Below are 25,942 nucleotides of genomic sequence, written 5' to 3'. Positions count from 1 at the left end.
ACCAAGAACAGCCAAACCACACCAAGGACTGCCAAACCACACCAAGAACAGCCAAACCACACCAAGAACAGCCAAAGCACACCAAGGACTGCCAAACCACACCAAGAACAGCCAAACCACACCAAGGACTGCCAAACCACACCAAGAACTGCCAAACCACACCAAGAACAGCCAAACCACACCAAGAACTGCCAAACCACACCAGGAACTACCAAACCACACCAAGAACTGCCAAACCACACCAAGAACTGCCAAACCACACCAGGAACTACCAAACCACACCAAGAACTGCCAAACCACACCAGGAACTACCAAACCACACCAAGAACTGCCAAACCACACCAGGAACTACCAAACCACACCAAGAACTGCCAAACCACACCAAGAACTGCCAAACCACACCAGGAACTACCAAACCACACCAAGGACTGCCAAACCACACCAGGAACTGCCAAACCACACCAAGAACTGCCAAACCACACCAAGAACTACCAAACCACACCAAGAACTACCAAACCACACCAAGAACAGCCAAACCACACCAGGAACTACCAAACCACACCAAGGACTGCCAAACCACACCAAGAACTGCCAAACCACACCAAGAACTGCCAAACCACACCAGGAACTACCAAACCACACCAAGGACTGCCAAACCACACCAAGAACTGCCAAACCCCACCAGGAACTACCAAACCACACCAAGAACAGCCAAACCACACCAAGGACTGCCAAACCACACAAAGAACTGCCAAACCACACCAAGAACTGCCAAACCACACCAAGAACTACCAAACCACACCAAGAACAGCCAAACCACACCAAGAACAGCCAAACCACACCAAGAACTACCAAACCACACCAAGGACTGCCAAACCACACCAAGAACTGCCAAACCCCACCAGGAACTACCAAACCACACCAAGAACAGCCAAACCACACCAAGGACTGCCAAACCACACCAAGGACTGCCAAACCACACCAAGAACAGCCAAACCACACCAAGAACTGCCAAACCACACCAAGGACTGCCAAACCACACCAAGGACTGCCAAACCACACCAAGAACTGCCAAACCCCACCAGGAACTACCAAACCACACCAAGAACAGCCAAACCACACCAAGAACAGCCAAACCACACCAAGAACTGCCAAACCACACCAAGAACAGCCAAACCACACCAAGAACTGCCAAACCACACCAAGGACTGCCAAACCACACCAGGAACAGCCAAACCACACCAAGGACTGCCAAACCACACCAAGAACTGCCAAACCACACCAAGAACAGCCAAACCACACCAAGAACTGCCAAACCACACCAAGAACTGCCAAACCACACCAAGAACAGCCAAACCACACCAAGAACAGCCAAACCACACCAAGAACTGCCAAACCACACCAAGAACAGCCAAACCACACCAAGAACTGCCAAACCACACCAGGAACTACCAAACCACACCAAGAACTGCCAAACCACACCAAGAACTGCCAAACCACACCAGGAACTACCAAACCACACCAAGAACTGCCAAACCACACCAGGAACTACCAAACCACACCAAGAACTGCCAAACCACACCAAGAACTGCCAAACCACACCAAGGACTGCCAAACCATACAAAGGTCTAGCAAACTACACCAAGATCTATCAAAACCATACCAAGAACTATCAGAACCATATCAAGAAGTATCAGAACCATATCAAGAAGTATTAAATCATACGAAGAACAAGCAAACCATGCCAAACACATTTCAATCATACTAAAAACTACCAAACCCTATAAAAGTATGAAACCATGACAGAAAGTACTAGATCATACCAAGAACAGCCAAATCACACAAAGGACAACCACACCACACCAACAACCAACGAAACCACACCAAGAACAGCCAAAACCATTCCAACCTATACCAAGAACTACTAATTCATGCAAAAAACTAAAATACTACACAACAAATTACCAAACCACACCAAGAACAGCCAAACCACACCAAGGACTGCCAAACCACACCAAGAACAGCCAAACCACACCAAGAACAGCCAAACCACACCAAGGACTGCCAAACCACACCAAGAACAGCCAAACCACACCAAGGACTGCCAAACCACACCAAGAACTGCCAAACCACACCAAGAACAGCCAAACCACACCAAGAACTGCCAAACCACACCAGGAACTACCAAACCACACCAAGAACTGCCAAACCACACCAAGAACTGCCAAACCACACCAGGAACTACCAAACCACACCAAGAACTGCCAAACCACACCAGGAACTACCAAACCACACCAAGAACTGCCAAACCACACCAGGAACTACCAAACCACACCAAGAACTGCCAAACCACACCAAGAACTGCCAAACCACACCAGGAACTACCAAACCACACCAAGGACTGCCAAACCACACCAGGAACTGCCAAACCACACCAAGAACTGCCAAACCACACCAAGAACTACCAAACCACACCAAGAACTACCAAACCACACCAAGAACAGCCAAACCACACCAGGAACTACCAAACCACACCAAGGACTGCCAAACCACACCAAGAACTGCCAAACCACACCAAGAACTGCCAAACCACACCAGGAACTACCAAACCACACCAAGGACTGCCAAACCACACCAAGAACTGCCAAACCCCACCAGGAACTACCAAACCACACCAAGAACAGCCAAACCACACCAAGGACTGCCAAACCACACAAAGAACTGCCAAACCACACCAAGAACTGCCAAACCACACCAAGAACTACCAAACCACACCAAGAACAGCCAAACCACACCAAGAACAGCCAAACCACACCAAGAACTACCAAACCACACCAAGGACTGCCAAACCACACCAAGAACTGCCAAACCCCACCAGGAACTACCAAACCACACCAAGAACAGCCAAACCACACCAAGGACTGCCAAACCACACCAAGGACTGCCAAACCACACCAAGAACAGCCAAACCACACCAAGAACTGCCAAACCACACCAAGGACTGCCAAACCACACCAAGGACTGCCAAACCACACCAAGAACTGCCAAACCCCACCAGGAACTACCAAACCACACCAAGAACAGCCAAACCACACCAAGAACAGCCAAACCACACCAAGAACAGCCAAACCACACCAAGAACTACCAAACCACACCAAGAACAGCCAAACCACACCAAGAACAGCCAAACCACACCAAGAACTACCAAACCACACCAAGAACTACCAAACCACACCAAGAACAGCCAAACCACACCAAGAACTACCAAATCACACCAAGAACAGCTAAACCACACCAAGAACAGCCAAACCACACCAAGAACTGCCAAACCACACCAAGAACTGCCAAACCACACAGAGAACAGCTGCAGGGCAGTGTGTTAAATTACCGCAGTAACACCAGATACTCCACCAGCTGTAACATCCCATCTGGCTGTACATGAATCTACAGTTATTGCTGTTGTTTTGCTATACTTTTGATTTTCTTTATACTTTATTAATTATGTAATTGGCTTCATAATTAATTCTAGTAACATTCGGTTTATGTTCTGGATTCAAATTGGTACAGAGATCTAAACTGGTATAGAAATTTCACATTAATTAGGAGGTTCTTTAAACTTTAACATGGTTCTCCAGAATCGCACAGCTCGTCTAAAAAAATGATTCTTTACAGAACCATCCACTCAAACATTATCTAGAGAACCAGAAGTGGTTCTTCGACATCCATCTCACTAAAGAGCCCTTTGAGGCCAGTTATAATTAGAGGAATAATCATTACAGGAAGCTTGTTTTAATTTATCATTGAATTATAATGAATGGTGTCAGGAGCAGATCAGGTTTAATGATTTAGAGATTTTAAATGGGCAAAAACCAGAAACGGGTGAAACAGGTAATCAATAAAATCTTAAAATCAGTATCAGAGAACCCTTTGAGGTCAATTAGAGGACAGAGTTATGGGGACGGTAAAAGCAGTTAAAACAGTTCAGCTTGCTGACCGTCATGGATGACTCTGTCACTCTGCGGTCCAGACTCTTGGCCCTCCGGTAGCTGGCCAGTGTCGTCCCAGAGACGTCTGGCACTGAACGGGCCGTACTGGCGTCCAAAGACAGATCCTGCCCAGCAGAACACAAACGCATGGTCAGGGGAAGACACACAAGATTTGATGACATAATGTTACCTATAACAGGGGCTCTCAACCTCTTCCACTCCAGTGTCCACTGAATTACCACTAGAAAGTACAAAGTCACACAGGAAAAACTAAAAATATTTTTTTTAAATTTGTTAGAAAATGTTGAGGAAATTTTCATCACAGAAATGTTTGTGAGCCACAATGTGCAAATCACTGAATATAAAATATCACCAGCGAGTGACCCCTTGCACATGCCTCGACTCTCCCTCCAGCTGTCCACTACAGAAATCTGCAGACTAGTGCCGACCAGCTCAGACTCAGACTGAGAATCGGGGCTAAAACTGGGGTAAAAGTCTTGTAGTGTAACCCCAGTAAGCACGCTTGTTTACACTGTCCACTTTAACAGCGACTGGACGAGCCATTTGTTTAATTTCCCATTTAGAAGGAAAGCCGACAGATTGAAGGTCCATGGAGAAATGAGAAAGTGAAGAAAAAAGCAACTGGACAATGTAAAAAACTGAATAAACTAACAATCCCTGGTCATTTACCGTGGTGCGCTGCCCATTAAACAGATTAGGGGAGGATCAGATGTAAGCTTTCTGTTTGCTTATGAGAAAGTGCACCTGTTTCTGGGCAGGCAGACGCCTCTCGCTGCGTCCTGTCCTCTCACTGGTGGCTTTAGGTGAGGAAGAGGACTGCTCAGCTGAGGAGCAGGTCGTGTCCATGTGCTCCAGGCCATCTGCTGACTGCTGTGTCTCGAACCGCTCAATCACCTGAGAACGCCTACAATACACACACACACACACACACACACACACACACACATATATACACACACACAGCTCAGTCACATTACAGAACTGTCCAGTAAACAGACCCACACTACACACATCACCAAACTGAGTTTACAGCTTACAGCTCGTTTTCTGACCATCAAGAAACATTTATTAATCAACTGATAAAAAACAAAACGTCGAATTAATAAAAAAGACAGAAGAATAATCATTATAGGAAACTTGTTTTAATTTATCATTACATTATAATGAATGGTGTCAGGAGCAGATCAGGTTTAATGATTTAGAGACTTAACTTGGCAAAAACCAGAAACAAACGGGTGAAACAGGTAATCAATAAAATTTTTAAATCAGTATCAGAGAATTTGAATTAAGTACATTATAGCTGAACTCAGGGGCTGAACCTAATACATCATGGTTAAACTGAGGAACTAAACCCAGTACATTATGGTTAAACTGAGGGACTAAACCCAGTACATTATGGTTAAACTGAGGGAGTAAACCCAGTACATTATGGTTAAACTGAGGGAGTAAACCCAGTACATTATGGTTAAACTGAGGGACTAAACCCAGTACATTATGGTTAAACTGAGGGAGTAAACCCAGTACATTATGGTTAAACTGAGGGACTAAACCCAGTACATTACGGTTAAACTGAGGAACTAAACCCAGTACATTACGGTTAAACTGAGGAACTAAACCCAGTACATTATGGTTAAACTGAGGGACTAAACCCAGTACATTATGGTTAAACTGAGGGACTAAACCCAGTACATTACGGTTAAACTGAGGGAGTAAACCCAGTACATTACGGTTAAACTGAGGGAGTAAACCCAGTACATTACGGTTAAACTGAGGAACTAAACCCAGTACATTACGGTTAAACTGAGGAACTAAACCCAGTACATTACGGTTAAACTGAGGAACTAAACCCAGTACATTACGGTTAAACTGAGGAACTAAACCCAGTACATTACGGTTAAACTGAGGAACTAAACCCAGTACATTATGGTTAAACTGAGGGAGTAAACCCAGTACATTACGGTTAAACTGAGGGACTAAACCCAGTACATTACGGTTAAACTGAGGGAGTAAACCCAGAACATTACGGTTAAACTGAGGGACTAAACCCAGAACATTACGGTTAAACTGAGGAACTAAACCCAGTACATTATGGTTAAACTGAGGAACTAAACCCAGTACATTACGGTTAAACTGAGGGAGTAAACCCAGTACATTACGGTTAAACTGAGGAACTAAACCCAGTACATTACGGTTAAACTGAGGGAGTAAACCCAGTACATTACGGTTAAACTGAGGAACTAACCCCAGTACATTATGGTTAAACTGAGGGAGTAAACCCAGTACATTACGGTTAAACTGAGGAACTAAACCCAGTACATTACGGTTAAACTGAGGGAGTAAACCCAGTACATTACGGTTAAACTGAGGAACTAACCCCAGTACATTACGGTTAAACTGAGGGAGTAAACCCAGTACATTACGGTTAAACTGAGGGAGTAAACCCAGTACATTATGGTTAAACTGAGGGAGTAAACCCAGTACATTACGGTTAAACTGAGGAACTAAACCCAGTACATTATGGTTAAACTGAGGAACTAAACCCAGTACATTACGGTTAAACTGAGGAACTAAACCCAGTACATTACGGTTAAACTGAGGGAGTAAACCCAGTACATTATGGTTAAACTGAGGGAGTAAACCCAGTACATTACGGTTAAACTGAGGAACTAAACCCAGTACATTACGGTTAAACTGAGGGAGTAAACCCAGTACATTATGGTTAAACTGAGGAACTAAACCCAGTACATTATGGTTAAACTGAGGAACTAAACCCAGTACATTATGGTTAAACTGAGGGAGTAAACCCAGTACATTACGGTTAAACTGAGGGAGTAAACCCAGTACATTACGGTTAAACTGAGGGAGTAAACCCAGAACATTATGGTTAAACTGAGGAACTAACCCCAGTCCATTATGGTTAAACTGAGGAACTAACCCCAGTACATTACGATTAAACTGAGGGAGTAAACCCAGTCCATCATGGTTAAACTGAGGAACTAAACCCAGTACATTACGATTAAACTGAGGGAGTAAACCCAGTACATTACAGTTAAACTGAGGGACTAAACCCAGAACATTATGGTTAAACTGAGGGAGTAAACCCAGTCCATTACGGTTAAACTGAGGAACTAACCCCAGTCCATTATGGTTAAACTGAGGAACTAACCCCAGTACATTACGGTTAAACTGAGGAACTAAACCCAGTACATTACGGTTAAACTGACGGAGTAAACCCAGTACATTACGGTTAAACTGAGGAACTAAACCCAGTACATTACGGTTAAACTGAGGGAGTAAACCCAGTACATTATGGTTAAACTGAGGGAGTAAACCCAGTACATTACGGTTAAACTGAGGAACTAAACCCAGTACATTACGGTTAAACTGAGGGAGTAAACCCAGTACATTACGGTTAAACTGAGGAACTAAACCCAGTACATTATGGTTAAACTGAGGGAGTAAACCCAGTACATTATGGTTAAACTGAGGAACTAAACCCAGTACATTATGGTTAAACTGAGGGACTAAACCCAGTACATTACAGTTAAACTGAGGGAGTAAACCCAGTACATTACGGTTAAACTGAGGGAGTAAACCCAGAACATTATGGTTAAACTGAGGAACTAACCCCAGTCCATTATGGTTAAACTGAGGAACTAACCCCAGTACATTACGATTAAACTGAGGGAGTAAACCCAGTCCATCATGGTTAAACTGAGGAACTAAACCCAGTACATTACGATTAAACTGAGGGAGTAAACCCAGTACATTATGGTTAAACTGAGGAACTAAACCCAGTACATTACGATTAAACTGAGGGAGTAAACCCAGTCCATCATGGTTAAACTGAGGAACTAAACCCAGTACATTACGATTAAACTGAGGAACTAAACCCAGTACATTATGGTTAAACTGAGGGAGTAAACCCAGTACATTACGGTTAAACTGAGGAACTAAACCCAGTACATTACGGTTAAACTGAGGGAGTAAACCCAGTACATTACGGTTAAACTGAGGAACTAAACCCAGTACATTACGGTTAAACTGAGGGAGTAAACCCAGTACATTATGGTTAAACTGAGGGAGTAAACCCAGAACATTATGGTTAAACTGAGGGAGTAAACCCAGTACATTACGGTTAAACTGAGGAACTAAACCCAGTACATTATGGTTAAACTGAGGAACTAAACCCAGTACATTACGGTTAAACTGAGGAACTAAACCCAGTACATTACGGTTAAACTGAGGGAGTAAACCCAGTACATTACAGTTAAACTGAGGGAGTAAACCCAGTACATTACGATTAAACTGAGGGAGTAAACCCAGTACATTACGGTTAAACTGAGGGAGTAAACCCAGTACATTACGGTTAAACTGAGGAACTAAACCCAGTACATTACGGTTAAACTGAGGAACTAAACCCAGTACATTACGGTTAAACTGAGGAACTAAACCCAGTACATTACGGTTAAACTGAGGAACTAAACCCAGTACATTACGGTTAAACTGAGGAACTAAACCCAGTACATTACGGTTAAACTGAGGGAGTAAACCCAGTACATTATGGTTAAACTGAGGGACTAAACCCAGTACATTATGGTTAAACTGAGGGAGTAAACCCAGTACATTATGGTTAAACTGAGGGACTAAACCCAGTACATTATGGTTAAACTGAGGGAGTAAACCCAGTACATTACGGTTAAACTGAGGAACTAAACCCAGTACATTACGGTTAAACTGAGGAACTAAACCCAGTACATTATGGTTAAACTGAGGGACTAACCCAGAACATTATGGTTAAACTGAGGGAGTAAACCCAGTACATTACGGTTAAACTGAGGGACTAAACCCAGTACATTACGGTTAAACTGAGGAACTAAACCCAGTACATTATGGTTAAACTGAGGGAGTAAACCCAGTACATTATGGTTAAACTGAGGGACTAAACCCAGTAAATTAAATAGATTCTGACTGAAGTGAAGGTCTAAACACAGCATACTACATATGAATGACTAACTCAATATATTATGATTGAAATGAGGGACTCAACTGAAGTGATACGTGATGGCTCAATCGAGGGACTACTCCCCACACATACATTTCACCTAGAGGACTATACCTAATATATTAAAGTTGAACTGATGTACTAAACCAAATACACTTTGACTGAACTGGAGGATTAAACACATGGCAGCTGAACTCAGGGTTCAAACATGAATTAAGTCTAAACAGAGAGACTAAATGCAATATTTTAAGGCTGAACTGAGAAACTAAACCAAGAAACTATGGCTGAACTGAGGGACTAAACCCAAGACATTATGACTTAACTAAGGGACTAAACCCAAGACATTATGACTTAACTAAGGGACTAAACCCAAGACACTATGGCTAAACTAAGGGACTAAACCAAAGACATTATGACTTAACTAAGGGACTAAACCCAAGACACTATGGCTAAACTAAGGGACTAAACCCAAGACATTATGACTTAACTAAGGGATTAAACCCAAGACACTATGGCTAAACTGAGGGACTAAACCAAAGACGTTATGGCTAAACTGAGGGACTAAACCCAATACTTTACAGTTTAACTGAGGGACTAAACCAAATACTTTACAGTTTACCTGAGGGAATAAACCCAATACTTTACAGTTTAACTGAGGGAATAAACCTGACATTATGGCTTAGTTAACTGACTAAACTCAAGTCATTATGGCTGAACTGAGGGATTAAACCCAAGACACTATGATGGAAGTATGAGTGAAGACTGCAATTAAGGTCCAGATCAGTAATGTGTAGTGTGTGTAGGCAAGAAAGGGCAGCAGATGGAAGGATGGTGGGAAGCACTCAGGAACCCAGGAACAGCAGCAATGAGCAGCAGGGTGTGTGTGTGTGTGTGTGTGTGACGGCGATCCCAGCATTTGGAATGAGAGCAAGCAGAGGAGTCAGTGGGCGTGGCAGGGCGTGGCAGAAGGCAGGAGGGACGGAGTTTCAGAGGAGCGCCTGAAAGAGAGAAGAAACAGATGAAGTAGAGCGCAGAAAGTAAAACCAAGGGAGGAGAGAAAGCATTGGGAAAATATGGAAAAGGAACAATACACACCAAGTATACACACACACATACACACACACACACACACAGGGGAGAGCGGGGCACAGACTAACACAGTGAAAACTCCCATGGATATTTAGTTTAACAGGTTGCCCTGCGACGAGCTTCTGGTCATCTTCTCGCGTTCCCGAGGACTCCACGTCTTCTCGCGTTCCCGAGGACTCCACGTCTTCTCGCGTTCCCGAGGACTCCACGTCTTCTCGCGTTCCCGAGGACTCCGCGTCTTCTCGCGTTCCCGAGGACTCCGCGTCTTCTCGCGTTCCCGAGGACTCCGCGTCTTCTCGCGTTCCCGAGGACTCCGCGTCTTCTCGCGTTCCCGAGGACTCCACGTCTTCTCGCGTTCCCGAGGACTCCACGTCTTCTCGCGTTCCCGAGGACTCCACGTCTTCTCACGTTCCCGAGGACTCCACGTCTTCTCGCGTTCCCGAGGACTCCACGTCTTCTCGCGTTCCCGAGGACTCCACGTCTCCCCATATATTTAAAACTGCTCATTTTTTGGACATTTTTTTTGCACAGATGCATAAACGAGCTACAGGTGTCCTGTAAACAATATATATTTAAATTATTTCTATATTATATAAAACTGATAAACTTGCTCTTTTGATTTGTGGTCAAAAATAAATCTACAACGTTGCAAACAGCCTCGATTTACTAATCATATTTACGGTGATAATATATTTGCTGTGGGTCGGTAAGCTTGTCTGGCTCAAACCACAGAGAACCGCACTGAGATTTACAGTAGCTGCGTTCCAAAGCCGAGGCTGCGTTTCTCGGCCACTACGTCATAGAAGTCTGTTCCAAAGTGATGGACCTTCATATACAGCCGCGAAACACAGCCTACGTGATTCTAAGGATACAGCAGATGTAACGAAGGTGGGAACTTCGGTTACTTTGGGAGTTGACTGGACCGTGAGTACCACCTCATGTACCACATGTGATGTGAATGACAATAAAGCCTCATTTTATCTCGTTTTAAAATTCGCCTTAATAATTTCGCCTTAGTTTCTTTATACAGTGTAAAATGACTGATTAATTAAAGCAATCGTACATCACACCATCCGTATGTGTATTTTATTTAGGATTACTTGTATGTATGTAGTTTATTGTACTACATAAGAACACCTCCAGTTCCATTTGTGTGTCCAATAGGCTAATAAGGAGGAGTCTTCATAGGACAGTCCACCTGAGGACCCGCCCTTCCTCGGCTGCAGCCCAGGCTTTAGAACGCAACTTACCAGACTTTTTAGCAAGAGTGACAACTAACCCCTTACCCTGTTACAGTTAACCCCACATTTGGGCTTAGTTGTGACGATTGTTCTCACTCCGCTTTTCAGCTGAGCTGTTCAGAAACAGCAGGAGCGCAAAACAAATTTCACGTCTCCACGACGCAAATCTTTCTGGAATATTTTAAACATTATTTAGCATTGCACTGTTTCCTGCTCTCCCCTACAGAAAAAAATGGAGAGAGAAAGAGAGAGGGAGAGAGAGGGAGAGAGAGAGAGGGAGAGAGAAAGAGAGAGGGAGAGAGAGAGCGAGAGAGAGAGGGAGAGAGAAAGAGAGAGGGAGAGAGAGACAGAGAGAGAGAGCGAGACAGAGAACGAGAGAGAGAGCGAGAGAGAGAGCGAGAGAGAGAAAGAGAGAAAGAGAGAGGGAGAGAGGGAGAGAGAGACAGAGAGAGAGAGAGAGAGAGACAGAGAGAGAGAGAGAGACAGAGAGAGAGAGAGAGAGAGACAGAGAGAGAGAGAGACAGAGAGAGAGAGAGACAGAGAGAGAGAGAGGGAGAGAGAGAGAGAGGGAGAGAGAGAGAGAGACATATACACAGAAAGAAGACACAGAGAAAGTAAAGCAGAACACAAACAGAGCAAAGAGGAAAATCATCCAGATCATCCTTCCCAAAACAAAAGCACTGATCATTCACTTCACAGTCATGTGAGAAAAATGGAATCAAACAGAGCTTCAGCGTGAGTAATGCTGCCCAGCGTCCACTAGATGGAGCTGAAGCCCAGGGGCCGGAGCTCATACGAGCTGTGGAGTCGGAGGCAGGTGCCATGTTGGCTCAGGCTGGAGGGGCAGATGGCATGAAGGCAGCAGGAAACTACGTTACCCACGCTGCACTGTGCTAATGTAGCAGAGGAGTTCAGGGTGTGAAGCTGTCCTGCTGAACGCTGTGCCTGATGACAGACGTCAGGAACAGCTGAAGGAGGAAAAGTGTTCTCCAGCACCGACTTCACAGCGATTAGCGTGCGTGAACCAGGATCTGTGTGTTCGCACGACTGCCGTGCACGGCTGGTTCTGTGAGGTTTATACGGCGTCAGTGTCCGTGTCTCGTGTCATCAGCTCTGTTTGTGTGTCTCTCTGTGCGTCTGTGCGTCAGGCCTGGGGCGATAATTACCGGAAAATCTTTTTTACATCGTGATTACGCCTTTGATTCCTCAACTCGGCACAGCCTCGAACTGTAAACAGCACTAGGTGTGGACTGGAAGGAGAAGTCTAGCCGTTCACTCACAGCAGCACGAGTAGGCCAGTGACCCTGCACTCACACCAGCAGTGATGCGACGCGAGGCAACAAGGCAATCCGGGAGCTGCCGGTTTCTGGCGACAGGAGGCGGCGCGAACGTTGACGACGTGAAGTGGGCGGAGTCAGTGATGCGACAAAGTTCAGCGGAGTTTAGCAACGCGCCGATTACCATTAGTAACTGACCGTTCAGCAGCGTAGTACCCGCTTTATCTCCGCCACTGTGAAACTGGACGCTCCTCTTTTGGTTCCTAGGTTACTGTTGCTACTAGAGATGGAGTAATGGCACCACCGCAAACAGACTGTAATCACAAAGACCAAACGCCGTCTTCACACAAGCTATTTTTATATTTCAAGGATATTTATTTTTAGTGGGGACGCATCTAATTTGTGCTTAGCGTCCACAAAACCAACCAGTGGTCAGTTTGAGCTCAGAAACACCCACAGAGGATGAGCCGTAAAGCCGCTGCCGGTGTGAACGCAGGGTCAGAGCTTACTTGAACAGCTTTTGACAATAAAACGCTAACATTTGAATAAACTATTAAACGTAACGGAGCAGCCAGTCAGAAGGTGGTGGTGTTTTGAGTAAAGTTATAAATACTCAGAAAAAGAAATCTTCTAAATGAGATCTCGGGTTCTTCTTCTAGACCCAGCTATGTCCGGTTTGAGCCAATTTCTCCCGTTTCTGAAATTCGGCTCCTGAGAAATCAAACTCCGATTGCCTCACCTTGATCTACATACTGTCCTATATGTGGATTAACTCTTTAGAGTCAACATTATTTGTTTTATTTGTTCATCTTTTATCTATTTTACCTTTTCATTAGTTTTTCTATTAAATTATATTTAAAGGTTTTTTAAGTAAATGCCTGATTTTTCCAGAGTTGATTATTTGACTGTGATCTCAACATTGATTAATATAATCGTGATTGTGATTTCTGCCGTAATCGAGGAGCCCTACTGCGAGCACGTCTGTAGTAACTGTGAGTAACGGTGTGTCTGACCTGCGCTGGTGTCCGAACAGTCTCTCCACTTCCTCTCTGCCCGGACTCCGGGTTCTCTCTCGGAGCTCCTGCCGCTTCCGCTCCGTCCGGAACGCTTCGCGGTGACTCAGCCGTCGGGCCCGCGGCACGTCCGCCAGCACCGCGTAGCTCCGCCCACCTCGGCCCATCCTCGCCATAGACCCAGCCGTGCTCGTGGTGGCTCCGCCCACCTGCACAGAGCCACGCCCCTCCACTCCGGGCTCAGAGTCGAGAGAACTCTGAGAGGAGGACAGCGAGGAGCGCAGGGTGCGCGAGTGTGTGTCGCGTGTGTCAGGGGGCGAGAGCGTGTGCGCGTCAGTGTGGGTGGCGTGTGTGTTAGTGCTGTGTGTGTTGAGTGAGGGGGAGGAGGAGGAGCAGAGCATCGAGTCTGAGGAGCTGTACCTCAGCCGAGAGGAAGAGGAGGATGATGAGGAGGAAAGAGGGAGGTGCTGAGGAGGCTGCTGCTGTTCTTGAAGTTGTTGTGGTTGTTGTTCTTCAGGCTTGGCCTTCTCCAGTGAGAAGTAGCCGCTCTCCACCCTCGGCTTGCGTCCTCCAATCACAGAGCCGGAGTCTGACAGAAAGCAAAGACACTCAATATGCAGAGTCACTTAAATTGTTCATCATCCAAAGGAAAAGGCCATCAAAACTTTTCCAACCCAACAGACACCACATGTAGTCGATCGGCGAAGACATGCTTAGTGCCGGAAACTCACGCCTTCACTTTTCCACTGCAGCTACAAGCCTAAAGGTCCAATGGAAGCTTTTTCATGTAGTTCACAATGTAGGTCTCAAAAAATGGACAAAGGTGCATGAGATAGCTACAACAGCAGCAGCGGCAACTTCTGTTTCGTCCATGTTTATAGATAAGCAGGTGACACCGTGTAACCTTCTCTAGATCACCGTCTCATTTCTGTCGGAGGAAAGTTAGCAAATACTTTAATAACTCTAGAAGTTAAATGTCTTGGCTGATGGAAAAATATATTGTAATTCCAGTAATATGGGAAACCGGGTACATTTAACCTTTCCACTTTAAATTTCTTATGAATAGAATATACATTTGGGGGTTTGCAAGCAAACTTCGAGTTCAACAGCTTTGAGCTGACATGAACAAAGTTACTCTGTAGTAAACTCAGACTAATTTAGATTAAACTAGTTTGTTGACCACTGGTAGTGAAACCTCCAGAAAGTGGAAGTGCGGTCAATAATTTGCTTGTGGTGTGCAACAAGGCTATGTAATAAGCCCTATGTTGTTTTCCAGCACCTCTGTAACCTGTAACGCCTGACTCGTTTCCAAAGTGGAGTGTGTGTGTGTGTGTGTGTGTGTGTGTGTGTGTGTGTATGTGTGTATGTGTATCTTAGCATGCGTTTGGCTGGACGCTATGTAATATCTTGAAATATCTGCCTAAAACTGACAGAAAACGACAATTCATTTGTCACATATCTTGTCAGGCTCTGAGTTTTCCTGAGTCACAACTCAAATGTTAAAAACAGCTATTTTGTCCACAATATTTGAAGTCCATTGTACTATATTGGCTGTAAATCTGTCTCAGTGTGTGTTAAAGACTAAAAAATATAATATAAACGAAAACGCAGACTTAACTGCTCTGCTTTAAGCTGTAGCTCAGCTACAGCCGCATTTTTCGCACCTCAAGCAGGAAACTTACAGAAAAGTAGATGAGTTGCTTGTAAAGTGTCTCAACATTCAGCTTTTTATGAGGCTGAAGTCGCTTCTCATTCGCCAGCAAATTGTTCTGATTTTCCTGTTCCACCTTAAATGTTGCCAGAATGTAACTGCTGAAAATCTGCTATAACTGCTGGGAAAAGTGTTTGACAGTTTATTATACAAATAATTCGCCTCCAAATGATCGATGTTCATCTTAAATCTCTCTCTTTGCCGTGTCATAGCTACTAGCTGGGCGAGGCTGCTGTCTGTGTTGCTATGGTGACCAGCCGTCTGCGCTGATCTTCAGGGTTAAAGGGTGAATCAGCAGTTCTACATTAACTCCAGCGTTTAAGACCATTTACTGTTAAACTGTGTTGAAGGATCAGCAGAGCTTTATTTTACTGTAGAGGAGGATTATTTTATTATTACCCACTGATCTGATTCAGCTGTGGAGCCACGACAGGGCAGTACAGAAGCTGCTCCTGAGCCACATGCTGCTGACCCGTCTCTCACCTGAAATGGACTTTAGTCTGCATTCTCTCTTCTTCAGTTGCATTTAAACTCAATTTCGAGGAGCTTATAAATGGGTTGTTTTAATTGACTGAAGATCTTATGACGGCTGTCAATGTCGCTACAGAGAAACGTAACACTTAGTTTTATTCAGTGTCTGGCTGGGGGGGCAGGTTCAGGCAGAATTTAGTCAGGGTCAGTCGGGGTCAGAAGGCACCGTGTCAGACTGCAGTTGAGTGCAGACAGAACTTAGTGAGGTCATAAATATCAAATCAAACTGAACTGTGGTGAAATCGGAGACTTCATGAATGAATTGCATAATCAAAATAAATCCGGATCATTGTGAAGCTTAAGCTGTGTGTGTGTGTGTGTGTGTGTGTGTGTGTGTGTACCCTCTGAGTGCTGGCTGAGGCAGCTAACACTGCGGCTGGTGGTGATGGACGGTCTGGTCCAGCGCTCCTCTGACAAATAACCCAAACTACTGCTGCTGGTCACAGCTACTTTAGCAGGACCCGGCTCCTTCATACAGAGAGATACAGAGAGAGAGAGAGACACAGAGAGAGAGAGAGAGAGAGAGAGAGAGAGAGAGACACAGAGAGAGAGAGAGAGAGAGAGAGAGGGAGAGAGAGAGAGAGACAGAGAGAGAGAGAGAGAGAGAGAGAGAGGGAGAGAGAGAGAGAGACAGAGAGACAGAGAGACAGAGAGAGAGAGAGAGAGAGAGAGAGAGAGAGAGAGAGACACAGAGAGAGAGAGAGGGGGAGAGAGAGAGAGAGAGAGACAGCGAGCGAGAGTGGGAGAGAGAGAGAGAGAGAGAGAGAGAGAGAGAGAGACAGAGAGACAGAGAGACAGAGACACAGAGAGAGAGAGAGAGAGAGACACAGAGAGAGAGAGAGAGAGAGAGAGAGAGAGAGAGACAGAGAGAGTGAGAGATACAAAAAGTTAGAGAGAGAGAGAGAGAGAGACACAGAGAGAGAAAGAGATACAGAGATACAGAGAAAGAGAGACAGAGAGAGAGAGAGAGAGAGACAGAGACAGAGAGATACAGAGATACAGAGAGAGAGAGAGAGAGAGAGAGAGAGAGAGACACAGAGAGAGAGAGAGAGAGACAGAGAGAGAGAGAGAGAGAGAGAGAGAGAGAGAGAGAGAGAGAGAGAGAGATGGGGGGGTAAATACGGAAAACAGAATATTTAACTATCACTCAGGCAGACGAGAACAAAGAGACCTTTGATGTCAAAAACACCTGTGTGTGTGTGTGTGTGTGTGTGTGTGTGTGTGTGTGTGTGTGTGTGTGTGTGAAAACAGGTAAAACACACACAGTCTCAGCAGAAATACCTCATTACCACAGAACTGTCCAAACCTTCAGACTCACAACAAACCTGCTATTGTAGTATGAGCTCATACACACAGGCTGATTTACGATCATCTCCACCTCACACACACACACCCACACACCCACACCCACACACACACACACACACAGAGATAAAAGCAGTCTTCCTGTCTCCACCCTGGCAGCTGATTAATGATGTTTTGATTATAAATCATAAAATCAACAGCAAAGCACAGAAGACACCCAGACGACTCTCACCCTCACCAGAGGCGTAGCTACAGGGGGGCCTAAGGGGCCCTACAGGGGTCTCGGGGGGCCCTACACTAGGGAGCCACTGCTCTGGGGTCTCAGTTTGCTGGGGCCCTGGGGAGCTCAGGCCGCATCCACAGGTGTCAGGATATTTTTAAAATGTAGTTTTATCTCTATCCTCATTTTTTTTACGTGACAACAGCTTTTCTAGATGCTACATCGGGTCCAGCCAGACACGTCAACTGTGTGGCCCTTTTGGACCAGTCAACATCACTGCTGGACTGCATTCAGTACCATTACAGAGCGGCAGTTTAAGGAAGATACTGTCCAAAATTCCACTATTTCAAGAATATGACACTCACAAAGTGGGACAGGATTATATAACGGAGGGAACGCAGTGATCCGCACTCATGTCTGTGTGGTGTTAGTGCGGAGATATGGATACAGATATGTGATCGTTTTTCCTCGTTTTATATTATATGTTAATTATTATATTAATAATTAAATTATTATTTCATTTTATAGTCTATTCAGGGGGTCTTAACTTTATGTAGTAGTCGTTTATTTACAATGATGGTTGATGGTTTGTAGCAGTAAATTATAGTGTTCCTTCTTACACAAAGCTGAAGTCAGCTTCTTATTCACCGGTTTCTTGGTAGAATTTTCCCATTCCACCTTAAATGGTGCATCAGCCAGCTTCTTGTTAGAATTTCCCGTTCCACCTTAAATGGTGCACCAGCCAGCTTCTTGGTCAAATTTTCCCATTCCACCTTAAATGGTGCACCAGCCAGCTTCTTGGTCAAATTTTCCCATTCCACCTTAAATGGTGCATCAGCCAGCTTCTTGGTCAAATTTTCCCATTCCACCTTAAATGATGCATCAGCCAGCTTCAGTCACCAGAGAGTGACCGCTGCTCCATGTAAGTCTTTCTTTCGGTTCATTACGCTTTTATTTTCTGGCAGTAACTTGCAATACATGTAAAATTTCTCTACAGCGTAAAGACTTTCTTGCTTTTCTATTAATTATGTGTACGTTGTTAATTCATCACCATTCCAATATATAATATCATCAATACATCACGTGGAAAAATATCCTTCCAGTGTAAAGAGGTTTTGCTTTTTTATTAATAATGTTTACAGTGTTAATTATTGTGCACAGAGTTTCTTTAGGGAGTTTATTTGTTATCTTTAGTATAATATTAGTATCAGCATTATAAATACAGTACTATACAGTAACCGTGTTGAAGTAACGGACACGGTTAATTACCTTGGTAATTGTTGCTTGCTGTCCATTTGCTGATGCAGCTCTGTGAATCTGTGGGACTAATGAAGGATTATCTGATCTTACTCAGACGGAATCAGAAGGTCCGGTAATCCTGCTGTGTTAACAGACCATCGCAGTGCTAGAACATCTCTGCTTTACGTTAGCAGTGCACTCAATCATCTCCTCGAGACGTATGACATCAAATGTCATTTACAGGATATTATCGCTCCCTACTGGACTGGCACACTGGGAGCTACTGCGGAGGAGCCTCTGAAGACCTCTGAGCCCAGAGCCTCAGCAAGACCACAAGCTACAAGAACCTCCCCCCAGAATTTCTGACTGGTTAAAAAAAATAATAATAAAAAAATCAACTCATCATGGGCAAAAACAGAGTTCTTCCACTCTTGTGGTGCCTTAAATAGGTAAAAGCGATTGATGATAATATCTTCATCACAATTTTTTGGCAGACGCCGTCACCATGGCAACATTCACATGGCCGTATGCCACCACTGGACATCGTTTTTGTTTAAAGATGCTTTTTTAAAAATGCGTAAACAGCATTAACCTGCTCCGCTTCTCCTGATGGTGAGAACTTGGCGGAGTTTAGCCTCGGTGTTGTTGGTGGTGTTGGTGGTGGTGTTGGTGGTGGTGGTGTGGGTGGTGTTGTTGATGGTGTTGTTGTTGGTGGTGGTGGTGTTGGTGGTGTTGGTGGTGTTGTTGGTGGTGGTGTTGGTGGTGTTGGTGGTGTTGTTGGTGGTGGTGTTGTTGATGGTGTTGTTGGTGGTGGTGGTGTTGATGGTGTTGTTGGTGGTGGTGGTGTTGGTGGTGGTGGTGTTGGTGGTGGTGGTGTTGGTGGTGGTGGTGGTGGTGGTGTTGTTGGTGGTGGTGTTGGTGGTGTTGTTGGTGGTGTTGTTGGTGGTGGTGGTGTTGGTGTTGGTGGTGTTGGTGGTGGTGTTGGTGTTGGTGGTGGTGTTGTTGTTGTTGGTGGTGGTGGTGTTGTTGTTGGTGGTGGTGGTGGTGTTGGTGGTGTTGTTGGTGGTGTTGTTGATGGTGTTGTTGGTGTTGTTGTTGGTGGTGTCGGTGGTGGTGGTGTTGTTGGTGGTGGTGTTGTTGGTGGTGGTGGTGTTGGTGGTGTTGGTTGGTGCTGTTGACCACGGCAAACAAAAAGTTCAGAACTTTGAAAAAGCAACATTAACATTACAATTTCCAATAATTTGCCCAAAACACTGACATCCGGTGCTGTAAACGGTCAGTTTTGGGTTAAGCAGCCTTTACCCACTGTGGTGCTGCTTGATGAATGTTTGTAAATATACACATTCTTATATAACTATCAGGTCCACCTTAAATGCTGCGGCAGCTACATTCAGGTGCCTTACTTAGCCTTTACCCACTGCGCTATAAAAGGCTGGACTTGACTTCTTATCTGAATTTTCCATTCTACCAAAAAAGGTGCAGCAGTGACACTCAGGCCCCACTTAAGGTGGAACAGTGACACTCTGGCCCCATTTAAGGTGGAACAGAAGGTGGTGAACAAGACGTGAGCTTCACAATGTTATGTTGTCAGTGGTTATAGTAACGGATTACCGCAATGGGGGTCATTTTCTGAAGGTCTAGCCAGAATGGAGTAGGTTATTGGAGGTGGTCATCCTCACTATAGCAATGTCTGCGAGATGGACTCCCTGTTTTCTTAACCAGGCCCCCCTTAAATAAAACTCTGGCTACACCTCTGGCATTCACTCAGACATTCACACCCCAAATCTCTAGGTTAGATCGCCCCCCTTCCACCTGGACTACTGATTGAAAAGCTGATTTTCTTGATTGATTGGCACCCGTACGATTCGTAATGCATCACCCAGCTGCGCTCTGATTGGTCAGCTTGAGCGCTGGACTTACAGGATAGCCATTTGTGTTCTCCGAGGAGAACTGAGTCCTCACCACATCAGGAACCTGACAAAACATGGGCCAGGGTATTAGTCCACACACACACACACACACACACACACACACACACACACACCCCAAAAGCCTTAATATGAATGATTGAATGTATTAATTAATACATTACGGTGCACAAGTCAGAGACCACCCTGTATCTTGACCACAAAGCAGAAGTCGTCTCAAACTGGTTTCATGAACATGACGATAAATATTAATACACACACACAGTCACTGGCCACTTTATTAGGTACAGTTCCTTGTTAACACAAATAGCTGATCAGCCAATCACGCGGCCGCAGCTCAGTGCATTTAGGCATGTAGAGGTGGTCAAGACGACTTGCTGAAGTGCAGACCGAGCATCAGAACGGGGAAGAAAGGGGATTTAAGGGACTTTGAACGTGGCGTGGTTGTTGGTGCCAGACGGGCTGGTCTGAGTATTTCAGAAGCTGCTGATCTGCTGGGATTTTCACACACAACCATCTCTAGGGTTTACAGAGAACGGTCCGAAAAAGAGGAAATGTCCAGTGAGCGGTCAGTTGTGTGGACGAAAACGCCTTGTTGATGTGAGAGGTCAGAGGAGAATGGGCAGACTGGTTCCAGATGATAGAAAGGCAGCAGGAACTCAAATAACCAACCAGAATCTCTGAGGAACGTTTCCAGCACCTTGTTGAAAGTCTGACAAGAAGAATTAAGACAGTTCTGAAGGCAAAAGGGGGTCCAACCTTTTACTAGCAAGGGGTACCTAATAAAGTGGCCAGTGAGTGTACTTACACTTACACACACACACACACACACACACACACACACACACATACACATTACTATTGTCGGAACAAAACATCGTATCTCCAAAATGGTAAATTTACAGGAGAAGGAAAAAACACAATGATTTTCCAGATGATTTTCCAAGTCATTTAGTGCCGTTTCTTTTGGTCCATTCGTCATGAAATTTACACGCAGTGTTAAAGGGCAACAGGCGTTCTCAAAATAGCTCAAAAACTAAAAAAACGACAAAAATGAAGATACAAGGTTTTGTTCTGACAGCAGCGAAACACAAAAAGTATCAAAATTTTTCAGTTTTGATATAATTTGAAGATGCCTCTTGCCCTTTTCATTTTGTGTACATATCACGAAAAATGGAGCAAAAGAAACGACAGTTGTAAAAACGTCTGGTTACACCGACTTACACTGCATGATTTCTCTTCCTGTAAAGTCACACATACGCACATAAACACAGATCAGAGCTCTGCTGCTGGGCCGACCACCTCTGAGGAGGAGTGAACCTCTGAGTGAACAGAGTGGGTGGTCAAAAGGAGATAAAGACACCTCATCCTCGCTTTCACTGGAGCTTGTCCTCTTTCGCTTATTACCCCCCCCCCCTCCCCCCCTCTGACGCTCTCACTGACTGTAGGCGTCATTAAGTGCAGAGCTGCTCAGAGAAACTCGTCATTAAAGCTGCAGCTTCAACGTCTCATCAACACCGTTACTCACGACGACCCCGGCCTGCCGCGCTGCTCACACAGTGACCTCACCAGCCTGGAGAACGAAGTGCTCACTAAAAACACACTGGACATTTTTAAAGTTCTCACAGTGCTTTATAGAATAACTGATGAGGAAAACACATTAATAAGCATCATCAAACCTCGGAAGGACGCAGAAGACGCGTCTCACTCTCTGATCAACCACAAGCACAGCACAGCGATTTTAATAAACCTGAATGCAGTGACGTTACATTGTTTTTACGTTTCTATAGTTACTGTAACGATCAATGTTGTGGTAACTATCAACACTGATATTTACATAAAGTTATACAATGTTTAACTTTTAACGTAAAACAATTGTCAACTATTATTTTTATTTTTAAATTATCTTAACTACACGTAGCATGCGATCAGCTATATGCTTTGTTTTTCGATTAGCATTACGCTAACTATGAATTGAACACAATCCGTCTGATGCCAACTACAAACTACAACTTGGCTATTTATAAAAGTCACGCCATCAACTTTCTGTTAATAATGGATATTTGATGCAATAAATGTGATTTTAATTATAAATGTTATGCTATAAAATTTATGTTGATTATTTTTTATGCAGTAAACTTTGGTAATTATAAACATTATGCTATAAACTTTGTTAGTAAAGATTGTTTTATGCAACAAACTTTTAAATTATGAATGTTGATATTTATGTTGAAGATTAATATATATGCAACAAACCTTGGTAATTATAAACATTATGCTACAAACTTTATGTTGATAATTATATTTATGCAGTAAACTTTGGTAATTATAAACATTATGCTATAAAATTTACGTTGATAATTTTTCATACAATAAACTTTGGTGATTATGAATGTTATGCTATAAACTTTATTAATAATGAATGTTATGCTATAAACTTTATTAATAATGAATGTTATGCTCTAAGCCTTGTGTATTTATGAATGTTATGTGATCAACATCATGCTAACAGCCGAATGTTACGCTAGCCATACAAGCTGTGTGAGTTTATGAAGCTCACGGCTGCAGGAGTGCAGGGTGGGAGTGTTCAGGGTTCTGCTGTGAGCTGTGGTTTGGGAAATTCACGGACACGGCGGAAACGTGTCTGTACCTCAATAACAGAGCAGAAAGACCACCTAGAGGCGTCTCTGCATGGGTGTTCCAGTGTGTGTACCTGTGGAGTGGGTGGCTCCACCTTCCGCTTCTTCTTTTGGTTCTGCTTGTTGGTGCGAGGAAACACAATCAGAGCCTCCTGCCACCTGCACTCACACACACACACACACACACACACACACACACACACACACACACATCAGAAAATCTGAAATATTACAGTGACTGAACCAATATAACACTAAGTAACCCAGACAGATGGTGGTTTATGGTGGAAAACCCACAGAAACATTCCTCCCCCTGGTGTGGATCCTGCATTTATTCACATTAGCAGGCGGCAGATCGGCAGGCGAACAGTCGGTTCTTATGGGTGTAGACAACTTGTAGCGGAGATGTAGCAACAAGTAACACTGGGACAGGGACAGTGTTGACAGATCAGGTACGTTCCCACCAAACTGGGAGGATTTTGATTGGATCTGCCAGGGAAAAGAGCTTTGGCAGGTGGATAAAATTAGGATTGGCATATTGTTAGGGTTTATATAATTTATTATTTCATTTTTCTTTTTTATATATAAAAGTATATATTATTAATAGAATTTACAACCGTTTGTCTCTGTGTTTGCACACTGTGAGATTAGACCTCTGCATTTAACCCATCCGTAACACCCACATACATACACACTAGTGAACACACACTAGGGGGCAGTGAGCACACTTGCCCAGAGCAGTGGACAGCCGTATCCATGGCGCCCAGGGAGCAATTGGGGGTTAAACATGTCAATCAGCAGTTGTTGATGTGTTACTGGCCTGCTAAACTCTTTTTTGGCATCTGGCACAACTGATATTGGACGGAGTGAAATATGGCCCGTTACGTGGACATGGGGGACTGAGGTCCCCGGTTTGCACTCGCTGAACTTTTTATCTTGAATGGAACTTTTTTAATCAGTTCAAAAACTGAGTAAAGTCTACAAAGAACATGTGGCTCCTAACAACCACCTGGAAGAGCTAAAAAACTGCCCCATCAGATAAACAGCACTGAAAGCTTTGATCTCTGAGAGAGAGGAGAAGATCAAGCTGCTTCAGATCTGAAAACATCCACAGGTGTTTCTGTCCATCCTTCCACTGTGAGAAGACCACTCAGCGCTGTGGGTCTGAAAGCACGTGTAGCTGATCAAGAAGAACCTCACTGAGAAAAGGAGATGGACACATCAAGTAAAGAAGCTGAGTGATGGACTGACCACCCCAGAGTCCAGACCTCAGCACCACTGAATGGGTTTGATCACTTCAGAAAATCAACCAGCTTCTCAGACTGAGCTTTGGAGGCGAGTCTGCAGGTTCTTTGAAGAGCTGAAAGTGAGGCTCCTGAAAAGAATGGAAGCTGGAATGAAGGGAAAGAGTGATTCACCTTCAACACACTGTGTTTTCTCTTCTTTTGCTGAAAAATTAATAACTTGTATTAAATGGCCATTAAATATATTAAAAGGTAATCTCTGATGTTTGCACAGTTCTGGACATCTGTGATTTATATATAAAAAAAACTGCAAAACATGTATAACATTTCTTTCCGACACTTTTTTGGCAGAAGCTAATGTAAAGGTATGGTGAGTCTGTGTGACAGAGAGCATTTGTAAAATAACTCCAGAGAGACTTAAACTTAATAATGTCTCTAAGGTGTGTGTGCGTCTCACTGATAACCTGCTTACTCTCTGTTGAGTCTTTATGCAAGTGAACATAGACTGCAAGGGTGTGTGAGTGTGCTTGCATTCATCTCTTCTTGGGAACACATTGTAGTTTACACACCTGCCTTGTGGGGACCAAAGACGTTATGGGGACAAAAATACAGTCTATGAAACATGCCTATGCCCGGTGACGGTTAACAGAGTGACATTAACAGCCCTGCTTTTTAGCAGATATTTGTGTTCCCAGATGTAAATTACATCTGCATAATCTCTGTAAGATTACAAGAAAGCGGTGTCCCCATAATGTCTTTGGTCCCCACAAGGCAGGTGTGTAAATTATAAAGTATCGCCAAGTAGAGATGAATGCAAACACACTCACACACCGTCTATGTGCACTCGCATACCGACGCAACAGAGAGAGTGTGTGTGTGTGTGTGTGTGTGTGTGTGTGTGTGTGTGTTTGTATTCATCACTTCATGGGGACAAAAAAAAAAAGTCTTTGAAGCCTGTGGCCAGTGATAGTTGTCAGAGTTACCGCGGTAACAGCCCTGTTTTTAGCAGATATTTGTCTGATTTAAATTATATCTGCATAATATTTCCACAGGAAAGTGCTGTCCTCAGAAAGTACATATCTGACCGTGTGTGTGTGTGTGTGTGTGTCTTACCCAATGATAACCTCTCTGCTCTCGGCGCGGATGTAGTGCTCTTTCTCCGGCGTGCTGATGCACAGCGAGTGCTTTTGTCCTGTGGCGCTTTCGCCGTCCACCACGTCCACACACACGTTCAGGTTTATAGTGCCCTGGGGGAGAGTGCTGGCCTGCAACACAGAAAAACAGAGATTTACATCGATATACAAACATAAGTAATGATTTATTTTCATGCTTACATTTAAATGAAACATATTCTTGAAAACATTCATATGCAAAGGGGTGGTGAGTAAAACAGCTGTTAGCTACTGCCTTGGGGATGTTTAAGTATCTTCTTTGGTATGAAGGGCAGGTTTTGCGTAAATAACAGTTTTCTTTTCCGAACTCGTCAAAAGCGC

The 25,942-nt window shown here is 44.2% G+C and overlaps 1 protein-coding gene across 7 annotated transcripts in view; it reads right to left on the bottom strand.

Annotated features, from left to right (window-relative positions):
- Nucleotides 1-25,942, bottom strand: part of si:ch73-103b11.2 (early endosome antigen 1) — a 145,206-nt gene that overhangs the window by 56,119 nt on the left and 63,145 nt on the right. For 4 of the 7 annotated variants that reach the window (XR_005130081.1, XM_037536962.1, XM_037536960.1 and 1 more), the window contains exons 4-10: nucleotides 25,563-25,714; nucleotides 23,280-23,364; nucleotides 20,559-20,612; nucleotides 16,216-16,342; nucleotides 13,633-14,221; nucleotides 4,752-4,911; nucleotides 3,995-4,111 (exon numbers count right to left, since the gene is read on the bottom strand). Coding sequence is in view for 6 of the 7 variants with exons in the window: in XM_037536962.1 (XP_037392859.1) it covers nucleotides 3,995-4,111; nucleotides 4,752-4,911; nucleotides 13,633-14,221; nucleotides 16,216-16,342; nucleotides 20,559-20,612; nucleotides 23,280-23,364; nucleotides 25,563-25,714 (1,284 nt within the window). In the remaining variant the exon portion in view is untranslated. The remainder of the gene's footprint in view (nucleotides 1-3,994; nucleotides 4,112-4,751; nucleotides 4,912-13,632; nucleotides 14,222-16,215; nucleotides 16,343-20,558; nucleotides 20,613-23,279; nucleotides 23,365-25,562; nucleotides 25,715-25,942) is intronic. The other 3 variants (XM_037536963.1, XM_037536965.1, XM_037536964.1) reach the window with 2 other exon arrangements.

This window comes from Pygocentrus nattereri, chromosome 3, assembly GCF_015220715.1.
Source record: "Pygocentrus nattereri isolate fPygNat1 chromosome 3, fPygNat1.pri, whole genome shotgun sequence".
Classification (NCBI taxonomy): domain Eukaryota; kingdom Metazoa; phylum Chordata; class Actinopteri; order Characiformes; family Serrasalmidae; genus Pygocentrus; species Pygocentrus nattereri.
The sequence above is the reverse complement of the archived record's forward strand: the minus strand, read 5'-3'. Positions and strand labels throughout refer to the sequence as shown.